This window comes from Peromyscus leucopus, chromosome 7, assembly GCF_004664715.2.
Source record: "Peromyscus leucopus breed LL Stock chromosome 7, UCI_PerLeu_2.1, whole genome shotgun sequence".
NCBI classification, from domain to species: Eukaryota; Metazoa; Chordata; class Mammalia; order Rodentia; family Cricetidae; genus Peromyscus; species Peromyscus leucopus.
Genome location: NC_051069.1, coordinates 111,738,740 through 111,750,186, shown reverse-complemented (window position 1 = coordinate 111,750,186; position 11,447 = coordinate 111,738,740). Strand labels below are relative to the sequence as shown.

Below are 11,447 nucleotides of genomic sequence, written 5' to 3'. Positions count from 1 at the left end.
TATCAGAAGAGCATAATTTTACCAGGTGGGCAAGATAAACTTGGGTAACAACCATTCATAAAGAGCAGCACTGGTGTACATAAGAAATAATTCTGGCAATGTCTTTGCTGTGTAAATCGGCCATTTGCCCAAGTAGCCAGACTTGAGGTCTTGTGTCTGTTTCAGTTCTTCAGAGTGTAACCTGGGGCTGGGATGGGAAAGAGATTTAAGGATGACAGTATAAATGAAATATGTAAGCCTAAGGCCTACATAAGCTGGAAAGTTTTTGTGTCTGAGGCTGGTTCCCTGTTGTGCATTAGCTAGAAACAGTTGCACCCTCTTAAAGAGCTTTCTCCTTTACTAATCTTTTAAATGTGTAGGGAAGTGTCTCACTGGTAAGGAATATTAACTCTATAACAATTCCATAGATTTCCCAGGTAACCTCAGACCAGATTTTACCTGCCCAGAAACTCCCCAAGCTCCTTCCCACCCAGGACCAGATAGTAGGTAAACAGCAAGGTGGGACACTCCCACACCATCCAACTTGGGCTTTGTGGATCCACTGCTGGGGACCTATGGCTGAAAGCCATATCCACTTCACCTCCCTGAGCCTGGATTTGCAAGATGCAGATAATGACAAAACTTGCTTTGAAAGATTAGCTGTGGGCGAGTGAAACAGCCACGTGGCCTATGGCACTTGCTGAGCCTGGCAGCCTTAATTCAGTTCCTACACCCATGCGGTAGAAGGAAGAGAACTGACTCACAAGCTGTCCTCTGGCCTCCACGTACGCACCATGATTCATGTGTGTGTACATACAAACAAGTAAATAAATAAACGTAATTTTAAAACTTTTGAAAAGGTGAGTTGCAAGCTGTACATCCAGTGAGCACCTGCACTTACTGTTATATCACGTGACTGTCACTGTGTCCTCTTCATAAGGCCTTGCTCAGTGTGAGTGTCACCATCCAAGACCCACAGACTAGTCAGAAGAGCAGCCCAGACATAACTTCCATCCCCACTCCTGTGCCCCATACAAACTCACCCTCACTGATTTCCTGGGGCGTAGCATCCAGGACCTGCCAGCCATCATTGCCCTGGGGTAGATCCCGTCTTTTCATCCAGGCGTCTGTCCACACGTGGAAATTCCTGTGGCAGTGGAAACAGCCCCACCAGGGCCAGCCATGCAGTTAGAGAACCTGTCACCACAGCCCTCTAAGGTTCTGAAGTGGAGGACCTTTATCAACAAAGGCAAGGACAGTGGGAAGTGCTGTGTAGAGAGCAGAGCTTAGAGCAGATGGGCAGTGGAGGACAGGCTCCCGAGACTCACAGATGCCAGAAGACACATTCAGCCTCTGCTGAATGAATGAATGAATGAATGAATGAATGAATGAATGAAATGAGCAAATGACTGTAAACCTTTTTCCCCACTCATGATTTTATTGATGAATAATTTTGTAGCTGGACAATATTCCATATTCTTGCCTTTTTTTTTTTTTTTTTTTTGAGACATGGTTTCTCTGTGTAGCCCTGGCTGTCCTGAAACTCACTCTGTAGACCAGGCTGGCCTTGAGCTCAGAGATCTGCCTGCCTCTGCCTCCCCAGTGCTGAGATTAAAGGCATGCACCACCACTGCCAGGCTTATTTTTGCTATTTTTAAGACAGTTACATCATATGGATTAACAGAGTTTGGAGTCTCCAACATATAGTGCCAAAGTGAAAGACTTGTCACATCCAGCTTTGGAGCCATGTCCCCACCCAACCCTCCTAACACTCTCCCTCCCTTAAAATCTCTGCACTTTTAGCCTGCAAGGTGCTGTGCACTGGGTCAGAGAGCAGAGGAAACAGTACCTCTTGTTGACTGGGGTGCCAGTTATATCAGAGGGTGGCACACGGCTGCCTGTCTCAGTCTCCAGGGCTAGAAGCTCGAAGTAAAGGGCAGTTCTTGGCCTTTTCTTCCATGGGGGCTACAGCCCAGGGATCTTTATGCTTAACAAGCCTTCCCAGGAGTTCTGGGTCACACAATGAGGTTGGTTATGCGAAGTGGGTCTCTGGAGTTGACACTGCTCACAACTTGAACCAGTCTACAGAGGAGGCTGCAAAGCCCACAGGAGAACAGAAGAGGAACCCCAACCAGCCAGGAGGGAGCCTACCAGACAGAGTCTTTGGTGAGGTGTGCAATTGTCTTGCCCGACTCATCCAGGTAGATGTCCACTGTGAGATTCTTCTCTGTATCGTGGGCTGACTCAAAGTTAGTCACGCTGCGAGCTGGGATGCCCACTGCTCTCAACGCTGAAATGACCCCAGACAGGATGGTTAGCGTCTGTGGGGCGGAGTGGCCCCTGCCCCAGCGGCAGCTCACCTGTGGTCAGGATTCCAGAGAAAACCCAGCACTGGCCAAAGCACACAGGCAGCTTGGTGAAGTAGTGCTGCTGCAGGATAGGCACGCTGCTGGCCCACACGTACGGCGCGGTGCCGTTGCTGTAGTCTCCGGACCAGTTCCCCACCAGCACGCCATTGTTCGCAGCGCACATCTGACACAGGACAGAGCAGGGTTAGCATCCGTGCTCTCCCCAGACCCTGGAGTTTGTTCAGGACGGGTTTAAGGCTAGCCTTGACTACACAGGGAGGCTCGGTCTCTCCTTGCTGTACTCCCCCAGAGAAACCATCACTCACTGAACAAGAGTAAAATGTCAGAGAAGAGCATCTACGGTAATCTGGAAAGGCCGTGCCAATATGCCCACGTGAGACAGACCGTCTTCACTTGTGTTAACCAAAATGATGTAACAAGGTTCCTCCATGGATGCGAACTGCAGCAGATAGCTAAGCCAGGCACTAGATCTCCCTGGAACTGCAGTTTCAGGCAGTTATGAACTATTTGGTGTGGGTTCTGGGAACCAAACTTGTGCTCTCTGTAAGAACAGCAAGTGCTCTTAATTACTGGGCCACCCATCCAGCCACCCAAAATTTCTTTTTTGAGTCAAAATCTCAGTATATAGCCCAGGTTTACATGAAACTCTAAGCAATCCTCCCGCCTCAATCTCCTGAGTGCTGAGAGGTATGAACTACCATACCCAGCTAAAATAAGTATGTTTAGACTTCTGAGGATTTCTTTCTTTCTTTCTTTTTACTGTGTTGGGTATTGAACCCAGCTCTATTTGTTGGTTGGTTGGTTGGTTGGTTGGTTGGTTACTTTTTATTTTGAGGAACAGTCTTGCTATGTTACCCAGGCTGCTATTACACTTGCTGCCTCAGTCTCCTGAGTAGCTAGATCACAAGCCTGTGCCATAAAGTCCAGTTAAACTCAGTTTTAATTTCTAATATATATAATATATGTATGTGTGTGCGTGAATAAATACTTAGAAATAATATACTTTCTAAATACGTTTGTACATCTGTAATATATTGTGTATATTAATACAATCATAAAATATAACTTCTATATATTTATAGACATAAGCCATATAAATATAAGCTACTTGAGATCCTTGGTACTTTTTGACAATATCATGACATCCTGAGACCACAAAGTTTGAGAGCTGCTGCTTAAAAGGCTACAATAGACGAGGGTGGCTGACCATCTGTGTATCTAGCACAAAACAGTGTCCTTTGCTAACAGGAGCAAAGTCCCTGGACCAGTATACTTACTGAACTCAGGAAGCCCTGCCTAAGTTGTTCCATGTTGTGTAAAACGATGGTTTTGTAGACTGTGCCTTGTTCTGAGTACCTCCATTTTACAAGCAGCACTTGACTTTGGGGAGCAGATGCAGAGGCAGGATGGCTTTCAGGCACATAGACACTACTTGTCAGAATACCTATGAGGTACAGACTGATACATGACATGCCTAACAGTAAAAAGGAACCAGCTTACAAATGTATCAAAGTAAATTAAACCATAAGAGCATATAGGCATCTTAAATCGTAACAGGAAAGTCAGGCCCAATACCTTACCACACACCTTCATCTGGACCTTGAAGTGAAGGACAACTAACATAAAAGCAACCTGTCATCTGAGCATCTGTTATTGTCAAGGGAACTGACTGTCTCAAGGGTCTCTGCTCAGCTCTATCCCCACTGACAATATGGCTGCTTCAATTGCTGTCCGTCAGGACCCTGCCCTGCACATCACCCAATGCCTCCATTGTTCCATGCCTCATTTCTACAGCCATACTTGACCCTAAGGCTTGGTTCAATCCTATAATTCCACAGCTTTACTCTACCACACTTTCCAATAGATCTTCAGCAGAGTTAGCACACACACACACACACACACACACACACACACACACACACCAGAGGCCCAGCAGAGAACCTTCATGCATCCCTATCAGCTTCTTTTGCCTCTCAGGTCTCTTCAAACTCCTTGGATTCTGCTACAGCCTCTTTGACCCTTTTGTGACTGTTCTATAACTTACATCTGTACATACATACATACATACATACATACATTCATACATACATACATACACACATTCATATATGTAGATTTATTTAGTATGTGATGTGTAATTCAAGAATTAATATTAATAGGATTGAAATAAAAGAACCTATGTTTGCCTTGGCTTGCAAATCAGGACTACTTATTTGGTATGTTGCTGCTAAGGAAATTGACATTGCTTGTAAATTAGTCAACAAATTCTTATGTACTGCACTCATGCCAATGTTTATCCCAGCTGCAGCCAGGCTTACAGGGAAGGGAGAGGACCTTGAATATTTACACCATCTTGTAGACTGGAAAAGTCACTTTCCTAAGGTGAACTTAGAAGTGGCAAAGTTGGCCTTCTGAACTCAAATGTGAGAGCCTGTGCGCAGAAGGACAATGACAAACAATACACTCCTTGGCAGTTTTAACTGCTCAGCCACAGCTCCCTGTGTGTTTCATGGAGAGCAGCTTACTGTTTGCAGGAAAACCTACATCAGCTGAGCAGGTGTTAATTATAGACTTCCAGGAGCCCAGACGTAGTCTGGCCTCTCCACATACCATAGTGCAAATGCTCCTGGACACATTTACCGGGCTCTGCATGTCAACGTGCTCCAGTTGTTCCAACAGGGAGAAGCAGCAGCTCAGAACGTGCTTTTCAAACTGTCATGGAGAAAGAGACATCAAGATTCTGCCCTGTGTCAGACACTAATTTGCATTGCCTTGAAGGATAACTCATCTCCCAAGTAAGAGAACTTGCCTACAATCCCCCCAAAGAGCCTCCACATTCCACAGTAGAAGCCACTAGACAGCTAGACACATGACAACAGTTAAGTACATCCAAAGGTTCACAGGGCACAGCTCTTGAAAAGATGAACACAGGGGCTGGGAAGAAGGCTCAAAGGGTAAAATACACACACATATAAAGAAATACACAAAGTACCATGAGGGTAATTCCTTCGTAATCAAGCTAAATAAATGAAACAAGCTGCCAAGCTGTGTACAAGAAATATTATCTCAACTTGGTTAGTATTAGTAATAAAAATAAATAAATAGGGGGTGGTGGGGAGATAGTTCCGTGGTTAAGAGTACTTGTTGCTCTTGAAGAGGACCCAGATTCAATTCCTAGCGCTGACATGGTGGCTCATAACCAGTTCCAGGAGATCCAGTGCCCTCTTCTGGCCTCCACAGGCACCAGGCAAGCACACAGTGCACAGACATATACACAGGCAAAATACACATAAGATAAATAAATACATTTAATAAAGTATAGGGCAGGGAGGTTGGTTTAGTGGTAAAAGCACCTGGTTTGATCCTCAGGCTCCACCCCATGGTAAGAAAGAAATGACTCCTGAAAATGGTCCTGACCTCCACACACACACTGTGGCATGTGTGCATGTATGGTAAACAGTCTGAGCCCACTTCCAGGTTTGAAAACCTACCAAGACTCACTAATACCTGAGCCTCAAAACCCATCAATCCCTGGGCTTGGCTTGGAGATCCCACCAATCTCCACCCTGGGAAACTTTACCCCCAAGCAACCCTAGATAAGCCTGTCTCCTCAGTGTCCTGCTGCTTCTCGGCTGAGCAGAGGCAGCCACCCTCTTGTGTCTCTCCCAATAAATCTCTTGTGTGAGGTTTATTGTGTGGCGTGACTTTGTGGTGTTCCTTAGCTCCCGACTGCCAAGATACTTTTCCCTTCAGAGCTGTAACACTTACAGTGCACACACACATGATAAGTGTCAAACAAATATTTAAAAGAATGAAATGCTCTAAACTGTAAAGTCATCATCAAGGAAAACTGACATTCTGTTGTATGTACTGTAGTGTCTTTTCTGTTCTTCCTCCTCCCCACTTGCTGATGATTGTTGTAGGTCTTTTTGGTTTTGTTGTTTTGTTGAGACAGGGTCTATGTAGCCTTGGCTGTCCTGGAACTTGCTATATAGAACAGGCTGGCTCTATTCTCATAGAGATCTGCCTGCTTCTGCCTTCTGAGTGCTGGGATTAAAGGCTTGGGCTACTATGTCTGATTCACACTGGTGTATTGAGACAATATCTTTTTATTTGCCCTATACTGGCTTCAGATTCACCCTCTCCTGTGTTTTTATCACAGGCATGTGCCACCAAACCTGGCCTATATATTTTCTAAGTCTTTTGTGATAAGCATTACTAGGGATGGAAACAGGGCCTCACACAAGCTAGGCCAGTTGTATCCAGCTCAGTCCAGGCCTGAGTTACTTTTTAAATCCTGTTTAAGCAGTTTTACTAAGATACAATGAACATCCCATAAGGTAACATAGTCTGTGTTTGTCCATGGAAGTGATATGTGTTGGTCATGTTGTAACCCAATGAGAAAGACAGCAAAACATAAGGACCAAACAAGAGCAAGAGCTCAGGGATAGGAGGTAGTTTGGAAGAGTATTTTTTCCTGTGAAGTTCGAGGGGAAGACTGGCAGTTTCTCATGCCATGATGCTGACACAGTGACACTTGTGTCCACCCATGTTGTCACTCTTCTCATAGCTGCACAAAGACACCTATCATTCCACCATCAGGACCTCTGCACCCAAGTTTTCTACGTCTCCTGGTCACACTGTCACCAGGCATCTTCATAAGGACTTGTTAAATGGTTGCTGGATAAATGCACTGGAATATAGAGGATCAGACAGAGCAGAGGATAAGAAAGGCACTGATGGGGTCTGAGCAAGGGGTCTCTGGCTCAAACCACTTCTCCTGTGGGGTCTGTGTAGCTTAGTCCTCTCAGACCGGTCTCACACTTGTAAGTCTAGTTTTTCAGCTGAAGTGAACCCACTTTGCTCCACGGCCTTTGTTTGATAACCCCTAAGGAAGAAATATGCATGGTGCAGCCACAAGAAGACAATCCATTACCTGACCAAAGGTCCAGGGCTTCTCTTTAATTTGTTTGGCAAAACCCATGTAAATGTAGCCGGAATCATTAAGGATGTACTCTGCCCGATCCTCCTCACTAGGCATGTAAACGTTGTCATCTGGAGCAAGACCACAAACATGGGTTATTGACTACTCCTGAGATAGAGGCAGATATACCATAGAGTTGAGACAAAAAATGTTGGGGGAATGAGTGTAGGAAGCAGGAAGGATCGCAGTAATACATTGAAAATACAAACAGCCAGATGTAGTGGCTCATGCCTTTGACACCAGCACTTGGGAGGCAGGTGGGTCTCTATGAGTTTGAGGCCAGCCTAGTCTACATTGAGAGTTCTAGAATAGTCATGGCTACATAAAGAAACTCTGTCGAAAAAACAAAAACAAAAATACAAAGAACTTCCAAAAGGACATCCTGAGCTAGGTGTAAAGCTCTTTCAACTGAAAAAATGTGGAGAAATTTGAACATAAGGAAAATTATGATGAAATATAAATCATAAACCATTAATAAAAGAGAGAATCCAGAGGCTGGGAGAGATGGCTCAGTGGTTAAAAGCACTCATTCTTGCAGAGGACCCAGGTTCCATTTCCAGCATCCATGCAGTGGCTTACAGCCATCCATAACTCCAGTTCCAGAGGGTTCGATACCCTCTTCTGACCTCCCCAGGTACCAGGCACTCATGTGGTACACAGTCAAACAAAACACTCATACACATAAAATAAAATTAATAAATTAAAAAAGAGAGAGAATCTATAAGTTCACAGAGATGATGGATGGGTGGATGGATGGATGGATGGATGGATGGATGGATGGATGGATGGATGGATGGGTGAATGGGTGGATGGATGGGTATGTAGGGATGTAGGTGTTTGCGGATAGACAGATGTGGATGAATGGATATGGGTGGATGCAGATCATGGATGGATGGATAATGAATGTGGATAGATGGATGCTGTGGATGGACAGATTAATGATGAATATGAGTAGGTGGATGGATGGATGAATGGATGAATGGATGGATGGATGGATGAATATGGATTGGGAGGGAGCTCTTGAAACAAGAAAATGCCAGGGTCCATCTGGTAAGAGTGGATGGAGGGCTGAGGCTTGAAAATCTGCATAACATCCCACTGAAGACTGCTTGGATCAGACAAAATTCAGAAGTGGCAGATTCTAATGAGGAGTACATATCGGCATGGTTGTAAAGTGTTTCCACATAAGCTCCTTACTAGCTATGAAAGGAAACATCATCATGATATAAGGGAATTAGGATAATACCTAGATCAAATGATGCAAGTTTAATGTTTCCCAGTTAAGGAACAAGGATATATGTTATGCTTCCAGAAGATTTTCAACATAATTCACATAATATTCCAGGTAGGAGCATGTGGCTTGAATCTAAGAATGATAAATCACCAGACAAATCACAAAAATTAGGATTTTTCTGTTAAAGAGAAGAGGAGCTTATTCCCCTAAAGCAGTGACTTTCAACTTTCCTAATGCTGCAACCCTTGAATACAGTTCCTCATGTCATGGCGACTCACAACCATAAAATCATTTCATTGCTACTTCATAACTGTAACTTTGCTACTGTTATGAATCATAATGTAAATATCTGATGTGATTCCCCAGAAGGATCATGACCCACAGGTTGAGAACCACTACCCTAGACTGCCCCACCTGCAGGGCTACAACGGGTTCTCGACCACCCTAAGGAGGGAATGTAGGGACAGGAAATACAAAGGAAAATACACCAAGTCTAGAGTCTGATCAAGGTGCAATTTTATTTCCTTCCAGAAAGGTTTATATAGCTCCACAGGGTGGAGGGAGCAAGAAGCTGCCATCTGCATAAGGGGCAAGCTAACAGGATGGTTGTATAGGATGTTTACAGGGTGAGAGGGTCAAGGGCTCTGACTCAATGTCCTGTTGCTAGGCAACCTGACTGTAAGCTGATCTAGTTCCTTGTCTTATGGGGGTCTGTATTTTTCCACTAACTAGAGATTCTGTCCTTGTCCCTGACACCAGACCATCAGTGTCATGTCAAGAACGAGTAGAGTGACTGTGTGGGTGAGGTGGTTGTTTACCACCAAGGTTGATGACCTGAGTTGACAAGTTACACACACACACACACACACACACACACATTGAAAAATTAAAACAAACAAAAAGGCTGCAGGGCAAATGTGAGAAAAGATCAGAGCAGAGCTTGTCTGAAGTGTCTCTGCTCCTGTGTTTCTGGAACAAGGCTGATGAATTTTGAAAAGGAGGACACTTTGGGTAGATAGGGAAGAGTGTGTGGATCTGGAGGAAGTTGGGGGAGGAGGATGAATACCATCAAAACAGATTGTACACAGCTCTCAAAGAACTAATAAAAATAAGAAAAATAAAATTAAATTAAAAAAAGAAAAATTTAAAATAAAAAAAGAGTGATGTTTGTATACAGGCTCAAAGGTAGCCAGGAAGGGATAACTTGGGCAGAAGAGCCAAGTGTGACGATGAGAGGAGTCACTTGTGGCTCCCAGCAGCCTCTGAGCGGTTTGGCAAGGCAGTGAAGATAAGCTGAAATGGCAGAAGAGGCATGCAGCATGCACTTGGCTCCCAGAGGATCTTCTGGGCATGCATTAACGGTGCCCGGGCCACGTTCTCAACAGCTCCTCAGGGACTCTGCCCTGCAAACTCCGCACAAGCATGGGCACTCTTTGTTGAGTCACACAAGACCTGCCAGTGGAGGAGACACACTCCACAGCAGAGCCGGATTCTGAGTTACCTGCACACCATGGATTGAAGAGAAGGAAGAATTCTCCAACTTTATATTCATTCACACGCAGTTTGTACCTTCCCACCATAGCATCGGCAGCACTGATGACAGTCAGTTTGACCTACATGAAACAGAAGACATGGTGGACACTTTCATCCCTGACTCAGCTCTGAATCCTATGAAGCCTCCCAGAAAAATCAACAGTCCTGACAAACTATCCTTTCTAGGGTCAGCCCAGCGACCAGGGGTACCCCAATAGGAAAAGATGTGATCCACAAGGCAGGAAGGTCTAGAAGGTTTCCCAAAGTGGCAGATAAACTTGGGTTTGCAGTTCATAGGTGCATTTTATCCCAAGCTTTATTCCCTTCACTCCTGCATGCAGATGGTGCTACCTCCCAGATCATAAGGCAGACTCTATGGCTATAATATAAGGAGCCTGATCTAGCACTCAGGGCTTCAAGAGGCAAAGAAAATGTCAGCTCCTGTTCTCTACAGGGTACGTGTGCTGCTCAGCAGTAGAGCACTTGCCCAGCATGCTGGAAATCCTAGATCATATTCCAGCCCTGTAGTCCTCAAGCATCTGCAAGGGCACCCAGGCTGCCATCCAGTGCTTTAGGGTAGGTAGTGGCTGGGTAAAAAATTAAGACATAGATATTATTGCATCTATAGTTGTACTAAGAATTTTATTTCCCATCATTACACACAACCCAGGGTTTTCTAAATCTATGAGATACTTGTTATTAGAAGGTATATTCTAGGGACTAGAGAGAAGGCTCAGAAGTTAAGAGCACTGGCTGTTCTTCCAGGGGTCCTGAGTTCAATTCCCAACAACCACATGATGGCTCCCAACCATCTGTAATGAGATCTGGTGCCCTCTTCTGACTTGCAGGCAGAACACTGCATACATAATAAATAAAAAACTTTAAAAAAAAAAAAAAAGGTATATTCTAGGAGCAATGGCTGCCATTTCCATCACTAGCTTTGTCTTCTGCTAGCTGAATGGTGTTGGCTACTTTCTTAATTTCTCATGTGCATCAGTTTCCTTGCTTGAAAGCTTGCTAACTCCTTCTCCATCTCCCTTGGTGGTTGTGGGAATTAAATGAGCAACACATACACAAGGCAGTAAGGAGAGTGAGCCTCTTAGAAGGCAGAATGTCCTCTCTCACCTACAGTGGCGTTTGGCTGTCTTGATTAGGGGCTGTTTCACGAGAAAGTGTTCCTGAGCATCAACAGGACAGCTGGGACAAAGTCCCATTCCCCATTACTCAGCTGGCAGAGCTCTAGGCTAGTAAGGAAGGTCTTTCCTGTTGTATCCCAGCACAGACTAGAATCCTCGCCATCCTTTATTATGAGCAACACAGGAAGCCCACCCTTCCATGGTATAGGTAA

The 11,447-nt window shown here is 44.7% G+C and overlaps 1 protein-coding gene across 1 annotated transcript in view; it reads right to left on the bottom strand.

Moving 5' to 3' along the window:
• Positions 1-11,447, bottom strand: part of Tgm4 (transglutaminase 4) — a 38,165-nt gene that overhangs the window by 15,365 nt on the left and 11,353 nt on the right. The window contains exons 7-12 of the mRNA XM_028890454.2: positions 10,068-10,179; positions 7,285-7,403; positions 4,959-5,060; positions 2,340-2,511; positions 2,131-2,269; positions 1,023-1,126 (exon numbers count right to left, since the gene is read on the bottom strand). Coding sequence (XP_028746287.1) covers positions 1,023-1,126; positions 2,131-2,269; positions 2,340-2,511; positions 4,959-5,060; positions 7,285-7,403; positions 10,068-10,179 — 748 coding nt within the window. The remainder of the gene's footprint in view (positions 1-1,022; positions 1,127-2,130; positions 2,270-2,339; positions 2,512-4,958; positions 5,061-7,284; positions 7,404-10,067; positions 10,180-11,447) is intronic.